The following is a 19214-nucleotide window of genomic DNA, read 5'->3' as shown; positions in this document are numbered from 1 at the left end:
TACATGGAGTACCAAATACAGACTAGGTATCCAACAATAACAAAGAATCAACTGAATTATAAAGAAAAAGAAAAGACAGAAAAATAAATAAATAAATAGAGGTCTAGTCCACAACCAATATTTGTATGATCTGTAGCACATTCCCTGCTTGTTTAGTTTTTATACGTTTCAAAGATTTCTTATAAATGCGTAATTCATTCATGAACACACAAAATAAGGGTCTCACCTTCAAAAATCTGCATTTGTGGATAAACTGTTTAGCTAAAATAATCAAGGTGTTATACATCTGGTCTCTTTTTTTGTCCTCCATTAACACTCCCAATTTAATGTCCCCATAACTCAAAGATGGTGCTTCTGAATCCTTTTCAGAAATCCAATTTCTGATCAAATCCCAAAAAGGTTTGGTTACACTACACTCAAGAAATAAATGTTCTAAGGTTTCTATATCTGAATCACAAAAAGTACAATTATTTTTGTCAATGTTAAATCTTTGTTTAAGAAACCAATTACATGGATATATATCATTCAACACTTTAAAATGAGTTTCTTTTGCTTTCTGTGAAACAGGAAGAGTGAGGTATCTGGTTCTTATTCTCCTTACAATCTCTTCAGGATAGACTTGAAGTAAGTTCTTTCTTTTCAATGGTAAAGGAAATAATACAGATGTAAGGGCACCCCTTATAAATTTGTTTGTGCATTTTGCCACCTTAAAATCCTGGTCCTCTATAAACAGAGAAGGCATGCGTGGTAGTACTGCGTCATGCTGCAACATGCCTTTAACTAAATTCACCATTGCCTGTGGAATTGCTTTAATGACTACTGAATATTGTTTTTGGGTACACTTCACATAAAATTTACTAATGAATTCATCATAGTCCAAAAAAGTCCCACTTAAATCCATCAAATGTAGAATAGACCAGACACCTCTCTCAACCCAATCACCATAACATAACGATTTCCCTTTGTAAAGGATGCACCGATTATTCCATATTGGGGAACTATGTGGAGTAAAGTTGTGTTTATAAATCATTTTCCAGTATAAGAGGACCTGCTCATGGAATCTAGACAGCTTGACAGGCAGTTTGGTAACATTAAAATCACATCTTAAAAGAAAGTCTATTCCACCACATTTGTCAAAAATCTTAGAAGGAATGTAATACCAGAAATCATCACTATCTTGAATACATTTTTTTAGCCACCTCAGTTTTATCACTCCGTTCATTGCTTCATAGTCGATCACATTTAAACCACCTTCTTCTAAGGTTTTCACTACATCACCTTTTCTCAGATAATGATGTCTGTTTTTCCAAATAAATTTGAAATTAGTTTGATTCATTAATTTAATTAGATTATCAGGGATGGCAAGAGAGAATGCAGGGTACATAACTCTAGATAGTGATTCAATTTTAGTAATTAAAACTAGACCAAAAATAGACAGATCCCTCTGTAACCAAGAATTAAGTATAGCTTTGCTTTTCTTTATACCGACCTCAATATTTAGTTCTTCTCTAATTTTCCTATCTTTTGTTATTACTACCCCTAAGTATTTCACTTCATTCTTAACAGGAATATTATACAAATCTACAAGCGGGTGGTCATGTATAGCCATTAGTTCACATTTCTTAAGATTTAAACATAAACCTGAGGCTTTGGAGAATCTCTCTATTCTCTTAATCACCAGAGGGATCTGTTCAGACTTCTTGAGGAATAAGGTAGAATCATCTGCCAGCTGAGAAATAAATAGGCGATTACCTAGCACATTTAAAGGCTCTATATCCGGTCTGTTTTTTATGTGTATTGCCAACAGTTCTGCCACTAAAATAAATAATAACGGCGAACAGGGGCATCCCTGTCGAATACCTCTTTTAACCTCAAACCTTCTAGTTGTTCCCTGGTGGAGAGAAACTGAGCTATTACTGTCCTTATATAACATATTTATGACCTTAATAAGTTCTGAGCCAAAACCAAAATACTCTAAAGATCTCAGAATAAATGCATGTTCCACTGAATCAAAAGCTTTGTAAAAATCTAAAAACAAAATAAGACCCCTGTCGTCAATCCAGTTGTTATAATCAAGTAGGTCAAGGACCAGTCTAATGTTACTGTGAATGGATCTTTCTTTGAGAAACCCCGATTGAGTTGTGCTTATTATCTGTTCTATACCATCTTTCAACCTATTAGCCATAACCTTAGTAAGTAATTTGTAATCCACATTTAATAAAGTAATTGGTCTCAGATTATCAATGTATCTTTTGTCCTTGCCAGCTTTAGGTAATAGAATAATAATACCTTGTTTCATAGTTGCTAGTAAACTGTTGTTTTTAATACATTCCTTTAGGGCAGTAAATAATAATTCTTTTATATCTTCCCAGAAAAAATTATAAAAATTTGAAGTTAATCCATCCTGACCCGGGGATTTTCCCACTGACATTTGCTTTAATGCTATATCCAATTCTTTCAAACTAATCTCAGCGTTACATCGTGCTTTGAACCCCTCCTCAATTTGAGGTATATGTTGTTTAACGCTTTCCAGAAATGATAATGACTCCTCCTCTGAATAGGATGAAGAGTACAGTTTAGAGAAGAAATCATAAATATTTTCATAAATTGTTTTTGTGTCAGAGCATTCTGTATTATTAATCATCAAGACATTTATTTTATTTCTTTCTTGTCTCCTTCTTTCAAGACCAAAAAAATAAGAAGTATTCTTTTCCCCTTGTTCTATCCATTTAGCCCTGGATCTGATATAAGCCCCTTCTGCTCTCTGGACAAATACCTTATCTAACCTGAGCTAGCGCTAGTTAGTAGGTAGCTAGCTAGTAGCACAACATAATTATTAAATCTCCTTGGTTGTCTAGCTAAATACATCTATCGTTTATTTAGCTAAGCATGTAAACGATCGGGAACAACGAAAACAATGTTTAACGTTAGTGAATATTTTAGACAATGAAAATGGCGAGTTCATGAGTTCGCCACTTGTAAGAGACACGACAGAGAAGCTCATGAACGCGCATGTTGCTACCGGTTGCTACGACAACGCAAACAAATTGTTGCTAGTGCGCATGCCCATCGTGAGCCAACCAGCGTTATGGGCCAACAATGCGGAAGAGCCGAGCTCCATGTTTGCTTTATGCGCTTTTGAGCACTCTCATTGGAACGTACGGGGCTTCCTGCCGAACACTGGACCCAGTTCTCTTAATACATCCATGCTCGTAGCAGATCTCCACAAACCAATGGGTGATGTCACACATGCTCTGTCTATTAATATTATACAGTCTATGCTAATTACCCTATTAGCATATGAATACAGCACTTTAGTTAACCCGTTAGCTTTGCGCCATTAGCACCGATTAGCATGGATGCTAGCAAACTCTAGTGCTAGTGACTCACCATTTTGCTGCCTATAACTGATAGTTGATTCAGGCACAGCTCTCTTTCGCTCTGTTTACAACAAGGTATACAACAAGATAACCCTAACCCTATACTGTCAGGCATCTGACTACACATAAAAGGTAGGTTAGCTGTTCACTCTCAATGGAGGGTCCGGCATGGGTTGTCAATATTCATGGAATGTCATGGGATTAATATATTTTCTAGCATTTGCAGTCACTGTCTGGTGGGCTATTTTATCTTGGAGGAATATATCTAACAAAACAAACTGGACATCATAGAAATGTGTGCAAATGTGTCGTATGCTTACTGCTGATCAAGGTAAGGTCATGAATAATATTGATAACTATTTAAAGGTAAAATAATTTGGGTATAGTCACTTCATTGGGTTATGATCATAACTATTGATAGCCATTTATAGCTATGCATTGTAATTCATTGTTTTAGGTGGAAAATGACCACACCAAAGCTGCTGACGGAAATTTCCTTTACCCACCATAGAGCCAGTGATGCTTTCCAAGCATGTGATGTAGGGCCCCACCATCTACCTCTGCCTCCCACCCCTCTTTTCCAGACCCAAGAGGCTCTTCGTAATGGATTGAAACATTTGAAGCTGCCCATGTCAAGTCTGTTATACAAGTGTGTAAATGCTGAAACACCTGCCATGAACCTTCAGGAGCCTCCAGCAGCAACCCACGCAGAGCAGGATGGCTCCAACATCTGCCCTCGCTGCTCCGCTTTTTATTGTTGTTGTCTCCTTTATTTACAACTTGAGTATATTGGATATTGCCAAAAAGTGTCTCAGAGAAGATTTTAACTTGGTACTCGATGAACTTGATGATATCCTTAAAGCCAGATCTACCTTTTTGCCTTTCAGAACACACGCATGCGTTCTCCATTTTTCTCTGAGCTTGTGAGGAAGCTTTTGAATTATTGTTTTCATGTTTGCAGGCATATTGAGTTCGTCCAAATATTGGAAATCCTCCATAGCGTTGCAACACTCTCGCAGAAATAATGCATGAGCCTGTAGCCCCTTAGCATCCTCTGCCTTAATAGAAGGCCATCCAATAATTTTGAAAACATAAGCAGCTGCAATCTTTACTTCAAACTCCAAAATGTTTGTGGAGAAGGTCTTTGGCCACTGCATATCCTCTTTCTGGCAGCATGTGCTGGCAACTGCGCACTAGATCTTTAGGCTGCCCCCTAGTGAATTGCTCCAAGTAATACAAACAGTCTCCTTTGTTGTTTGTCTTGGCCTCCACACATTGTTCAAAGGCTCTGATGAATGACCTATATTCCAGAGGACTTCCATCAAACACGGGAACTTCTCTGTGAGGGAGCAGCTGTGAGTTCTGCGTCTGTACAAGGGTGGCTGTTATTTCGTTTTGCCTTTGAAACAGACTGTAGAAATCTCCAGATAGTTGATGATTGCCTTGAAAATGTGGTACTAGATGACCAGAAGGATTTAACTGTTCTTGCCACTGGTTTGTTTGATCAGACCCTTTCCACTCAAAGCCTGCATGTTTAGCTTTCCTTGTCCATTGTTTTTTTCCACTGTTGCATGAGTGTTGGCAGATAATGCATATTTTTGCTGAGAACTGTCCTTTTGCTGAGTTGTATTGTTCAGCATGATGATTCAGCGTTGTTCCCTTTTCAAAATAGGAACCCATTCCATCTGAATGTGTATTGCCATGACATGAGGTGTTCAACACTCTAGTTTTGCTGAAGAAGCCGCTATTTCAGTTTCAATTTCAAGTTCTTTTTTCCTTCTTAATTGCCCCGCTTGCTCATCCAAAACATGTTTTTCTTGAAGTGCAGCAGCACGTGCCAAGAGTGCAGCCTTTTCTGCCTCTGCTTGAAGCCTTATGGATGATGTTGAAGATGTGCTGCTGTTTGAGACAGTACTTTTACGACCAGAGCCTTTACTGGAAGGTTTGGATTGGACATTTGAAATGCTGTCCTGAGGATCCACATCAACACCAAGACTTTCAGCTTGATGGCAACTTTCATTGTAAACCAACCATTTGTTTACATCAGAAATAAAATCAGTGGCACTGAGCATTTTTACCTTAAACCACATGTCATGTGTTTCCACCTCTTCTTTAGGTAGTAAACCCATCAACATTTCATGTTTTTCTTTTGCTTCATCACAAAGAGCATTAAACTTTGCAAAAATACCTTTCAACTCTTTTACAAAGCCCTTTTCATTCATCAAACCAAAAATTGTATCTTTCAGATTCCATGCTTTTTTTAATTTCCCCTTTCTTTCTTGTTGCAGGTTACCAATTTTCCCCAGAAGTGCTTTTTTTGACAGTTAAATACTTCACTTTTTAACAGAAGGGTCCGAACCTTTAACAGTGGAGTCTATAGCGTAGAGTTTAGATTCTCGGCCCAAGCTCGGGCCGTTATTTTCCGCCACATCCTCGGGCCGGACCGTGCCTGGGCCGGACCCTTGATCAAGCAATTTTTTTTTTTTTATCCATTACCTTATTATCCTATTTGGGTGGGGAGATAGCTATGCCATAATCAGAAATATTATAAATATATAGGCTATATAAAAGTAACGTGTACAAAAGTTAGGCTGCGGTTACAAAATGCAGCACTTCATGCACGGAGTCTCCTCTCGCACGCATCACACCGGGAGCTTGAAGATGTAAAGAAAAAAAGAAAAACAGGAGAATTAACTTTGAGCAAGTGTGGAGGAAAGTCGGAGGTATGGAAACAGTTTAAACAAGTCGTGGGCAGTGACAACAATATGATGTCATCATTGTTTCTTTTTTTTTTTACGTTTCTTCATTCGGATCCATTTGCGATCCGTTCCATTCTAAACAAACAGCAGTTTACAGCTTCGTCCTTGTTGTATTATTCTAAACAGATTTCTGTAGTTCAAACAACTCTGAATTGTAGTTGAGAACGTCAGTTATAACGGCCCACGTGTTAAAAAAATGTCGGGTTTAAATCGGGCTCGGGCTCATAATTACAGTTAATGTGTCGGGCCGGGCCGGGCTCGGACACAACGTGCTCGGGCTCGGGCAGGTTCGGGCTTGATTTTTTGGGCCGATCTAAGCTCTACTATAGCGTCCGAACAACAAAGCGGTTCTGTCTCAATTACGAGTTCAGAGTCAAGTTTAAGCTCTTCAGCCATAGTCAATCATGCATTTTGCACAGTCCCGTAAACGAAAACGCGCTCGGAGCGCGTAAGCAGTTAGTACCAATGCATTGGATTTTAATCGCAAAGTTATGTGTGCACACATTTACAACAACGTCCTCTCAGCGAAGCAACAGCAGCAATGGCAAAATCCCCAACGTCCTCCACGTTTTCCTCCTTTGAGCAGTTTTTTGACTTAATGTGTAGGGACCCTTTGCTTATCAAAAACGTCCACTACAATTGCCGAGTAGATAATTGAACTATTTAAGACGCGTGCACTATCCCCACTAACACAGAACGTTTAGGGTTTTGATTCTTAAGTTAGTTCGAACCAAACCAAAAACTAACGTTTAGGGAACGTTCCCTCATGGCTATAACGTTCCCTAAACGTTAGGGGAACCAACCAACTGAAACGTTCTCCTGTGGTTGCACTGTAGCTTACCTCCACACAACGTTCCCATTTGGTTGTTTTTGGTTGTTCTGAGTGCGGTTTTGAAATGTGTATTTAAACCAGCTCCATTTACTTCCAGTTTTTGAAGTAGCATATAAAAGGTTTGCAGTCACTTGATTTAGATTCACTCAAAAATGATTGGTCTTATAAAATCTAAGTAAGATAAATAGCATAACAAGATAATATATTTATTTTTAGGCAGTAAAATTTTGCTAAAAACTATACTGTTGTACTTGATTTCGTTTTTTTTAACTGTATTAGGTGAAAATAATTAAAACAAGAATCTATCGATTTTCACAACTAAGAAAATTCACTTCTTTCATTTCACTTCTAACAAGTGGCTCAGTTCAGTGTACAAATCCAACCGTTACACCCCCACGCCAGTAGGGGAAGACTGTGCCTCTGCTCTCAGGTGACCGATTCAAGTCCTGTCCTCCTGACTTCCGTTTGATACCGGGCCAAGAAGATTCAATTTGTTTCGCCAAACGATCTCACGAAAAGTGAAATACGTTACAGTTTCATGATGTTGTGGTTGTAATGCAAGGGTTTGGCATTTAACCGTAAGCCCTTTCCCTCGTAGCGCTTTGTTTCAGGTTGACCAAAAAAGGTTTTGAACAACTCACTTTAGCAGTTGTTTTTCCCCTCGTCGCCATCTCGAAAAACTTTTTCTTTTTGGTAAACTCTTTGTGCACAGTGTTCTCAATGCTCGAGTTCATGTGTAGAGTCCCTGGTGATACTTCGTGCAAAGTTTCATGTTGTGTCAAGCCTTCTTAGTGTTTTAAATATAGTGATTTTGATGCGATAAAAGTAGACCCTAACTCTCCCATTCAAAAGGCCATTTGACCCGAAAACGACAATACGGTCAATCTTAAAAGTGGCGTTTCCGTCCTAATTATGCTTTTAAACGAAAGGTTGACTTGGGTACATTCACAAAAAGATCCTAGGTTGCATTTCGGCGAGAGTTACGCTTTAAATGGACCGCATATATATTGCGCTTTGATGAGTCTTTGTTTGCTGCTGTGCACGATGTGTATGCTTTACTGCATTGTATGTTTTGTGTCATCGTGTTAACCTGCTTGTGTTGTTGTTACAAATAAGATATACCAGTTCTTTCAATTAGTTTTAGTGTACAGTACATACTTGATAGCCAGTACTAATAGGCAAGTCACTCAGAGGCCATCTTGCAACGCACTTTGGGCAGTTATCGGCAAGGTATTTTCCTATTTAAGTGAATGGGGAAGCATACAGGAAGGGACGGAATATGTGTAGGCTCCACAGCTGCCATACTGGCTTTACAAACTAAACCCATGTATTTCTATTGATGCTGTGTCTCCCCATTAGAAAGTCTCTGGGCTACAATGCAAAAATCCTGAGAAATGCTGTCATATACAATGTTTACACTGACTGTATACATTCAAATATTCTTTTTGCAATCAGTACAAATTGTATGGTCTTTTATTTCAGATGACTCCGGTCCATAAGCAAGAAGGCATTCCAGGAGGGAGCGTGTGTCTGGAAGCCCTATCCGTAAGTTAACATTCATACATGCATTTAAGAAACCAGAGTCATATTTCCTACCATGGAACTACTGACATTCAACCTGGCTGCATATCATGTGACTGTTCTGATGTGTTTGTCATATCTACTTTCTTTTTAAATGAGTCAACACCACACAGGAAACCAGCCGGTCGCCCAGAGGTGGATGGGTCTATTGTAACGCAGGCTCGGCCTGCCACTTCATCTTGGGACCCAGTTAAAGGTACAGTGGCTTTTGCATAACTTCAAATATCATTATATCTGAACTGACTTCTCTTACAAAATGAGATTGTACAAACTCTCCACTTTATTCCACATGTATAATTTGTGTTTCTATATGTTTTACAGCAACTTTTCCTGACAAGCCTGGAGGTTCGACTGGAGGTACTGCCATTCGTAGCATGCTACGGCGAGTGGAAACCAATGACGTTCTAAAACAGTATAGCCTGCGGGGAAGAAAGACAAAGAAGGCCTTCCAGGACCTGACAATCTGCAGGATTATAACAGTATTTTATTGTTCACATCAGTATTATGCTTAGCTTGGCTAATAAGAGGTTTTAATTTTACTTGTAACTTTGCTTCATTTTGACTTCTACTCTAGAGGCCTCCCAGAAAAACGTTCCTGCGCTGACTGCAACAGACGCGGAGGACTTCATTGGGCAAGTGCTTAAGTTTGCCCCACACAGATGGTAAATTGTTAGTGAGGCAATTTGTCTTGCTTTTGTCAACGTTTTCTTTCTTAGTATGACATATCAAACTGTTGTTTCTTTCTTTGTAGGCCAGCTGAGAAGGACTGAGCCTTCAAAACCATGGAGCTCTATTTAATTTTTTTTGCGGAAGCAAGAGCTGTTGGCCATCTTCTACACTACTGCCATCCTCCTGCCTCGTCCCCTCTGGCAGGCCCTACAGATCCCTGCACACACAAACAACCAGACACAAGAACAGCTTCTTTCCCACTGCCATCACTCTCCGGAACTGCTGATAAGTGGGGTCATCCCCACTTTGGCCATTCACCTACACATTACATACTTTATCATTCCAGTATGCATCTTGCACACTACATTTGCACTATTATGTGTCTATATGGCCAATAAAACTGATTCTGATTATTGCATATATATGTTTTAGACTTTTTTTATTTTTAGTTCTAAAATAACCAAAAACGACCGTTCCCAGACCGTTAAACCGACTTTCCATTACAACTAACAACAACTAACTAACTAACCTTCAGGGAATGTTCGCGCAACGTTCTGGGAAGCAAAAAGTGTTAGCTGGGATGTGAGCCAATGTCAAACGTCGCCAGTAAGCATTTATTTTAAACTCAGGCAGTTTCTCATACATAGAGTCCATTTATGTGTAGGCTAAATACCAACCAAAAATACATTAATTCCACTTTCCATTCGCATAACATATTGCACGGTCAAAAAACTATTTGCTCCCTTCTCCCGCCCACCACCTGTGCCCAGTTGGACATTGATTAAATCACCTCTGTCGCAGCCAAATGGACAGTGCCCTCGCTACCCCTGGTGGCGGGAGGTTTAACAGCAACAAATAATAAACAAACCCAAATGGCTCTCACAATAATAATGGTTGGTTTGGATACTCTGCGGTGAGATGTCATGTGTGTGTTGATATGTTAATTATCTTTATTTGATCATTTTAGGAACACACAGTAAACATTAACGTTTTGTACTTATTGACTGACCTGAGTTTTATTTTTATCGAAGTTCATTTTTTACCCAATTTTACTTGAATATATTATTAAAATACTCGGTATACGTGCAGTTTAGTGTCCCAAATTCTCCATACAATGTCCTTAATTAATTATGAACCTGCTAAACCACCTGTGCTACCCTAACCCTAACTCTAACCCTAACCTGTCTCAAATAAGACCCTCATCATTTGGGAGAACTCAATTTTTGGAGAAAAAAAATTGGGACACTAAACTGCATGCAAGCCCAAATAATCTTCAGATTTCTGTAATTCAGTGATGAATGAATTAAAAAGTTAAGATGAAAAACACATAATTTAAAGAGCGAGCCAACAGAGTGAACTGTGAGCTGAACTGAGCATGTGTAAAGAAAGAGAAGGAGCTGTGCTGTCACCTGCTGGCTGTCTGACTCAACTGATATGATGCTTTCATCCAAACACATTTTTACAATGAGCATCTCATTCCCACTCTCAGCAGTGATAGAGAGCTGACGTTAAAGACACTGACTGAACTGAGAACTGAAATACAAACCCTGTAAAAGACAGAAAGTAACGCAGATCAATTTCATGAAAAGCTACGGGAAAAAAGCTTTTTTAAGTAAGAATTGTTATAAAATATTCAGGATTACAGAGATAGCTGTGGCTGGCAGTAAATTAGCAATTCAAATTTAAAGCAATGATTTCATATTGAATATGATTAAAACAATTATATCAAGACGGCCGGGGAACGGGGGGGTCTATGGCAATTTCAGCTTCTTTTCAGATCAGTTCAGAAGTGATGCTCTCTGGTGACAGCGGTGATGTCATTCTCATATTCATCATCCAATCCCTCCTCAGCCTGGGTGGGCGAGGTCGTCACCATGGCGACAGGTAGGCCCTTTCCTACAGTCAGAGCAGGTTAGAAAGAAAATGTAGATAATTGATCAGCTGAAGAGTTCTGTTAAATACAACCAAACATCACTGACTCTTCACTACATCTCAGCAGTGTTATAGACTGTCTATTCATGTATATTGTGTTATTACCATATCACTTTTGCATATCCTTCGTCTTACTTACACCTCACTTTGCACCGGCTTTGTAATTTGTAACTTAATTTGTATTTTATGTAGCCTTTTCTATACTGTATTCCTGTATTGTATTGAATGTGAAACTGTATGTTGTCCTGCACGCTTATGCCTTTCTCTGCCAGATCGCCGTTGTAAATGAGAACCTGTTCTCCACGGCCTACCTGGTTAAATAAAAATAAAAATAAAACACCAGAGTGGTGAGATTGATAGTAAGGTCAGTGAATGAGTCACTGTTTTACCTGCGGTCCTGCCTCGATATAAAGACACCATGATGAAAGTGGAGATGCAGTACAGACAGAACACCACCAGGTGACAGACCAGTCTGGTCACAAGGTTGGGGGGGTGGTCTGAGGTTAGGGGCAGAGCTGAGGTGTCAGGGGGCGGTGGCGAGCTCGGAGATTGGCTTGTGGTCATAGGAGGGCTTGTTGTCGTAGGTTTCTCTGTAGAGAGAATCAGCTGTCAGGTGAATATCTGGATGAATGAACTCCTGAAATCAAAGGTAACCTCCTCACCTGTGACAGAGACCCAGCTGGGTAGAGACTCTCCAACACTGCTGATGTTGCACTTGTAGAGGCCTTCATCAGACCTGGAAACATGGTGGATGGTCACGTGACCTGCAGGCTCAGTCCTGATGAAGGAGTCATCTTTATAGAAACTAGCTGGGAGGTTGGAGGACGTCTCTGTTTTACAGTTCAGAGTGAGGTCTTCTCCCTCCATCACAGGGAGGACAGGACTCTGCAGGATCACTGGTCCACCTCAACACAGAGACAAACTACAGCATGTCATCCATTCACACACAGCTTCATCAATACTGACTCCACAGTCTGATCTTACCAATGACAGTGATGTTGATGCTGTTACTGGTTGTTCCCTCTCTGGACTCACACCAGTAAACTCCACTGTCCACTGGGTCCATGTAGCTGATGATACAGGAAGAACCAGCAGGTCTTCCCCAGCCATCTCCACACTGAGTCCTGGTTTTTCTGGTTGTGTTCCTCCTCAGAGTCCATCCAGCAGAGCTGTCGTCCTCCTCACAGCTCAGAGAGACAGACTGTCCTTCAAACATCTGAGAGCTGCTGGGACTCACAGTCAGAGAGGCTGGAGGGAGGAGGGTTTAGAAAACACTAAATGATCCCGAGAAGAAAGTCTGAAACCCAAACTTGTATCCTAATATTTGTGTCATAATTATGTGATGAATGTAATGTATCATGTATAATGAGAGGACAAAAAAAAGTCAAAAACTGGTCATTTACTCGCATAAACCAGCATGTTACTGAGCTCAGTTGAAGATCTGTCTGACAGGTAAATAAATCCTCATATAACACTGATCCTGTCCACAGTGGAAACGTGGCAATTTGACTTTGTAGGAGGAGATATTCTTACTTTTGTTAACTTTGTTAACAAAGTTATTACTTTGGCAACAAAAGTGTCGAAAAAGATGACCAAAACGTTGAAAAAAAAAGTTTCAAAATTACATTTTTGACCCAGAAAAAAACAAGAAGTTGCTTGTTATTCAAGACAACACATTTCAAACACACACACACACACACACACACACACACACACACACACACACACACACGTTGGTCGACAGGAAGACAACACTAAACTTTGACAGTCGTGATTATCCACTAAATCATAACTATTTGTCAAAATAATTTATAATTTCATCTTTTCTTTTAACTCAACTTAGGTATTATTTAATTTAATTGAGGTTTATTGACCATGAATTAAAAAAAAACAAAAGTGTAAAACTAGAGTTTATAAGTCGGTGTTAGTGGTGAATCTGGTGGTAGCAAAAAAGGCACAAAAAAAACAGACAAAAACCTGGAAAAAAGCGTCTTAAATAGAGTTCATTTTCTGTTTTTACCGTAGTAGAAAACAAGTTGCATGGTCGACGGGAAGACAACACGAAGGTTAAGTGTGAAGAGGCAACTTTAGAAAAGGGAAGCTGTGTGGTTTAGTACGGCACAAACTTCAACTAGATTAGTTCTAAGAATCTAACTATAGAAAGGGGAACATATCATCTCTGCTGGGCGTAAACCTTGTATGTTCAAACTCGTTGCTTTACATGAAATGAACAAAATGCTCATTTGAGAACATTTTATTGAGCTAATGAAGTCAGACAAAATCAACCCGTCCCTGTTTGAATATCTGTAACCCTGTGTACTTTAATATAAAGTGTTCTCAGAGTTTATACTGACCTTGGTTTGTTGTGCTGCTCAGCAGTGAGGTCAGAACTGAAGAGAAATGGACCTCAGGTTAGTTTGAGCTTTTACTGCAGACAGACAGAACAACTGTGAGCTCAGAGAAGATGGAGTCCACACTAAATACTCTCAGCGTCTTCTAGCTTTAACACCAGTTTATTCTGTTTTTGTAAGGCCCTGTTTACACGATGCCGCTCACGGGTGAAAACAAAAAAATATTTTATCAGATGTGCCTTTCGTTTTGACGGCGACGGCATTTTTGGGGCTTAAAAACGCAAAAAAAGTGAAACAACCCTCCTGAGTGGAAATCTTAAAAACGCTCCGCCGTCGCGTTCCCGTCTAACGGGTAAAAACGCAAAAGTCTGAAGACAGTGGTGTGGAGAGAGACCAGAATAGGCGTCAAGGTAGTCTGTTGTTATGGAGTAGGCTACAGAAATTATAGGCTCCTGTTATCTAAAAGATTTTCAATGTAATGGCTCAATATTTAAATGACTTTGACAATGTGGATTAGGTTGTTATAGTTAAATGACCATATGTAGGCTATTCATTTTAGCCAGGGTAGACGACAATGTTGCGGATGAAGAGACAGAGAGAGAGAGAGAGAGAGAGAGAGAGAGAGAGAGAGAGAGAGAGAAAAAAAGAAAGAGTGGCAGTGGCCAGCGGGCAGAGGAGGTCCTGCTTCAGCCTCCTCTGTCCAGACTAAATTGTCAACTTTAATTGTTTGCTTCATCATGTTTTGGTTTCGCGCTGCTAGGGAGAGAAGTAGAAGGAAGGTTGTATGCAGGCGCGCGGACTTGGTGGTGTTGTGTGGCAGTGCTTCACACCACCACCTCGCTGCCTGGTGTGCATACTACATCGAATTTCACACACTTTTGCGTCACCATATGCACGCAGCTTTCCCCCCCAAAACGCTTATCTTAACGCGGAATAAAAAGAGAGAACGCAGCGCCACTTTTGCGTTTTCGCTTCAGATGGTTTCCGTCTAAACATAGCCTAACACGCTGCAGCTCCGTCCAATAAACTGACGTTAACCCTTTGAATATCTGGATGAATGAACTCCTGAAATCAAAGGTAACCTCCTCACCTGTGATAGAGACCCAGCTGGATGGAGACTCTCCATCACTGCTGATGTTGCACTTGTAGAGGCCTTCATCAGACCTGGAAACATGGTGGATGGTCATGTGACCTGCAGGCTCAGTCCTGATGAAGGAGCCATCTTTATAGAAACCAGCTGAGAGGTTGGAGGACGTCTCTGTTTTACAGTGCAGAGTGAGGTCTTCTCCCTCCGTCACAGGGAGGACAGGACTCTGCAGGATCACTGGTCCATCTGAACACAGAGACAAACTACAGCATGTCATCCATTCACACACAGCTTCATCAATACTGACTCCACAGTCTGATCTTACCAGTGACAGTGATGTTGATGCTGTTACTGGTTGCTCCCTCTCTGGACTCACACCAGTAAACTCCACTGTCCACTGGGTCCATGTAGCTGATGTTACAGGAAGAACCAGCAGGTCTTCCCCAGCCATCTCCACACTGAGTCCTGGTTTTTCTGGTTGTGTTCCTCCTCAGAGTCCATCCAGCAGAGCTGTCGTCCTCCTCACAGCTCAGAGAGACAGACTGTCCTTCAAACATCTGAGAGCTGCTGGGACTCACAGTCAGAGAGGCTGGAGGGAGGAGAGTTTAGAAAACACTAAATGACCCGAGAAGAAAGTCTGAAACCCAAACTTATTTCCTGATATTTGTGTCATAATTATGTGATGAATGTAATGTATCATGTATAATCAGAGGACAAAAAAACAGTCAAAAACTGGTCATTTACTCGCACAAGCCAGCATGTTACTGAGCTCAGTTGAAGATCTGTCTGACAGGTAAATACACTCACCTTGAAGATTATTAGGAACACCTGTTCAATTTTCCGTTAATGCAATTATCTAATTAACCAATCACTTGGAAGCTGCTTCAATGCATTCAGGGGGGTGGTCCAGGTCTAGACAATCTCCTGAACTCCAAACTGAATGTCAGAATGGGAAAGAAAGGTGATCTAAGCAACTTTGAGCGTGGCATCGTTGTTGGTGCCAGACGGGCTGGTCTGAGTATTTCACAATCTGCTCAGTTACTGGTATTTTCATGCACAACCATTTCTAGGGTTTACAAAGAACGGTCTGAAAAAGGAAAAACATCCAGTATGCGCCGGTCCTGTGGGCGAAAACGCTTTGTTGATGTTAGATGCTGACCATGTCCATCCCTTTATGACCACCATGTACCCATCCTCTGATGGCTACTTCCAGCAGGATAATGCACCGTGTCACAAAGCTCAAATCATTTCAAATTGGTTTCTTGAACATGACAATGAGTTCACCGTACTAAAATGGCCCCACAGTCACCAGATCTCAACCCAGTAGAACATCTTTGGGATGTGGTGTAACGGGAGCTTCGTGCCCTGGATGTGCATCCCACAAGTCTCCATCAACTGCCAGATGCTATCCTCTCAATATGGGCCAACATTTCTAGAGAATGCTTCCAGCACCTTGTTGAATCAATGCCACGAAGAATTAAGGCAGTTCTGAAGGTGAAAGGGGGTCAAACACGCTATTAGTAGGGTGTTCCTAATAATCCTTTAGGTGAGTGTAAATCCTCATATAACACTGATTCTGTCCACAGTGGAAACATGGCAGTTTAGACTTTGTGGGAGAAGATATTCCTACTTTTTGCTAACTTTGTTATTTTACCAATAACAAAGTTATTACTTTGGCAACTTGTCGAAAAAGACGACCAAAACGTTGAAAATAAAAGTTTCAAAATTACATTTTTGACCCAGAAAAAACAAGAAGTTGCTTGTTATTCAAGACAACACATTTCAAACACACACACACACACACACACACACACACACACAGACACTTGTTGGTCGACAGGAAGACCATGTATCCGGACTAAACTTTGACAGTCGGGATCATCATCATAACTATTTGTCAAAATAATTTATAATTTCATCTTTTCTTTTAACTCAACTTAGGTATTATTTAATTTAATTGAGGTTTATTGACCATGAATTAAAAAAAAAAAAGTGTAAAACTAGAGTTTATAAGTCGGTGTTAGTGGTGAATCTGGTGGTAGAAAAAAAGGCACAAAAAAAACAGACAAAAACCTGGAAAAAAGCGTCTTAAATAGAGTTCATTTTCTGTTTTTACCGTAGTAGAAAACAAGTTGCATGGTCGACGGGAAGACAACACGAAGGTTAAGTGTGAAGAGGCAACTTTAGAGAAGGGAAGCTGTGTGGTTTAGTACGGCACAAACTTCAAGTAGATTAGTTCTAAGAATCTAACTATAGAAAGGGGAACATATCATCTCTGCTGGGCGTAAACCTTGTATGTTCAAACTCGTTGCTTTTCAGAAAATGAACAAAATGCTCATTTAAAAACATTTTATTGAACTAATGAAGTCAGACAAAATCAACCCGTCCCTGTTTGAATATCTGTAACCCTGTGTACTTTAATATAAAGTGTTCTCAGAGTTTATACTGACCTTGGTTTGTTGTGCTGCTCAGCAGTGAGGTCAGAACTGAAGAGAAATGGACCTCAGGTTAGTTTGAGCTTTTACTGCAGACAGACAGAACAACTGTGAGCTCAGAGAAGATGGAGTCCACACTAAATACTCTCAGCATCTTCCAGCTTTAACACCAGTTTATTCTGCTTTTCTAACACGCTGCAGCTCCGTCCAATAAGCTCTGACGTTAACCCTTTAACTACAGTTTCTCTGCAGCTGTTGTACTTCCTGCTCTTAAAGGTTGTGTTTTCTGAACATTTTAAACAATGAAGCTAACAATGTAATAACAGAACAGAGTGTACTTACAGATCAGCCTTTGCAGAGATGTTTGTGCCATCGTACCTGTTGGTCATGTGACATCAAGCACTTTGAATGTTTGACTCAGAGCAGCTAAAACCAGTAGGCAGAGGATGTCACACTCTGTGAGACACATCTAAACCACAACAAGCAGCAGTACTTTCTATCTGACTGGAAACAGACAGTATCACAACATGAATCTGACTCTAGAACAGCAAAGACTTCAGGCAAAAGTATGGAAACAAACTTTATTGAAAGTATTCAGGATTACAGAGATAGCTGTGGCTAACAGTAAAGGAGCAATTCAAACTTAAAGCAATGATTTCATATTGAATATGATTAAAACATAAATATATCAAGACGGCCGGGGGAACTGTTTCTGATTTACGGAGAGGTCAGCTTCTTTTCAGATCAGTTCAGAAGTGATGCTCTGTGGTGACAGCGATGATGACATCATCATAGTCATCATCCAATCTCTGGGTGGGCGGGGTCTTCACCCCGGAGACGGGCCTCTCATTTCCTACAGTCAGAGCAAGTTATTAAAAAAACTGTCAATCATCAACACCAAAGTAACAGTGTGAGATTGATTGTAAGATCAGTGAATTAATGTTACCTGTGGCCCTGTGTCAATATAAAGACACCATGATGAAAGTGGAGATGCAGTACAGACAGAACACCACCAGGTGGCAGACCAGTCTGAACACAAGGTGGAGGCCCTTACAAAACAAACGTTTATTGCAATATACTAGCATTTATATTGCAATACATTAGAAAATATATTTCAATATATGAGAAACTTCCTCATATATTTGAAAATATATAGCAATATATGGATGGACAACCTATTGCTATATATTGATTAATATATTTTAAAATACATTGATGTGCAAACAAAACTGTATTACATTATTGCATGTATGTTTATTGAAAAAAAGTATTTTTTACGAGTTAAGCAATTAAGCTCATGCATAGGTTTACAGAGCTTGATCAACAATAGTCCAAATCACATTTTTGCATGACATTCATTATATTTTACATTCGTGTTGGAGATGAAGATGGCGCCGGGTGTCATGGCATGCCGTCTCTCTGTCCCTGTGTCTTTTTTCTCTCAGTTGTTTATTGTGTTTATAGTGGCGTCTTTGCTGGTTGTAAATACCCAATCGCTGTTGGTCTACGAGCGCCAGGCACTTTATGACATATGTAACAACAACAGAAATCGAGGCTTCCTCCGTTTTTGGCTTCAGTACCGGAGGAATTGTTTCGCCGTGAGCCAGTTTTTCTACCCCGAAAAAGGACCCGCAGGAGACATGGGCGTGCACACGGTACACACTCAGGCATACGTGTTTAGATGAAAACGGTAATGAGGATGATAAACACGGATCCTGCTGTTGATGTCAGGCATTTTCAATTGGTTTTTGCATGCCGACAGCGGTGGATTCTTCCTGTTTACCCGGTGTCTCCGGAGCTCGATCAGCTGTTGCAGCCCTGCTGGTCACAAAGGAGGCGTGGAAGGGGAGGTGCTTGTCTGGATAACTTGCGTCACCTGGATTGTAAAACTCCACCGGGGGCTGAGGTGGGGAAAGTCCAAATGGCTCTCCTTAACGCCCGGTCACTGTACAATAAGACGTTTATCCTCCGTGACTTTTATGACTCCCATGAGCTGGATGTAATGTTTTTAACAGAGACGTGGTTGCATGGTGGTAAATTGGCGCCCCTGGTGGAACTCTGTCCTCCTGACTCCAGTTTCTTCAGTTCTCCTCGACTAACAGGCAGAGGAGGGGGGGTGGCCTCACTCTTTAAGAAAATGCAAACAGTTGCTGAACTTTCCTGTCTTCACTAGTTTTGAACTGCAGCT

General features: G+C 40.3%; 2 protein-coding genes and 1 long non-coding RNA gene across 3 annotated transcripts in view; 2 read left to right on the top strand and 1 right to left on the bottom strand.

The window, feature by feature from the left end:
- The window catches only part of LOC116064565, a 305191-nt gene that overhangs the window by 214281 nt on the left and 71696 nt on the right, over positions 1 to 19214 (top strand). The gene's annotated exons all lie outside the window — the stretch shown is intronic.
- Positions 9142 to 9447, top strand: LOC118493578. The gene is made up of 2 exons (XR_004895523.1): positions 9142 to 9214; positions 9304 to 9447. It is a non-coding gene; the product is annotated as an uncharacterized LOC118493578 (long non-coding RNA).
- The window catches only part of LOC116059868 (low affinity immunoglobulin gamma Fc region receptor II-b-like), a 347874-nt gene continuing 339617 nt past the window's right edge, over positions 10958 to 19214 (bottom strand). The window contains exons 5-9 of the mRNA XM_035993882.1: positions 17042 to 17077; positions 14917 to 15180; positions 11816 to 12058; positions 11543 to 11743; positions 10958 to 11117 (exon numbers count right to left, since the gene is read on the bottom strand). Coding sequence (XP_035849775.1) covers positions 11005 to 11117; positions 11543 to 11743; positions 11816 to 12058; positions 14917 to 15180; positions 17042 to 17077 — 857 coding nt within the window. The 3' untranslated portion in view covers positions 10958 to 11004. The remainder of the gene's footprint in view (positions 11118 to 11542; positions 11744 to 11815; positions 12059 to 14916; positions 15181 to 17041; positions 17078 to 19214) is intronic.

The sequence above is a fragment of the Sander lucioperca genome, chromosome 17 (genome assembly GCF_008315115.2).
Source record: "Sander lucioperca isolate FBNREF2018 chromosome 17, SLUC_FBN_1.2, whole genome shotgun sequence".
In the NCBI taxonomy this organism is placed as follows: Eukaryota; Metazoa; Chordata; class Actinopteri; order Perciformes; family Percidae; genus Sander; species Sander lucioperca.
The sequence above is the reverse complement of the archived record's forward strand: the minus strand, read 5'-3'. Positions and strand labels throughout refer to the sequence as shown.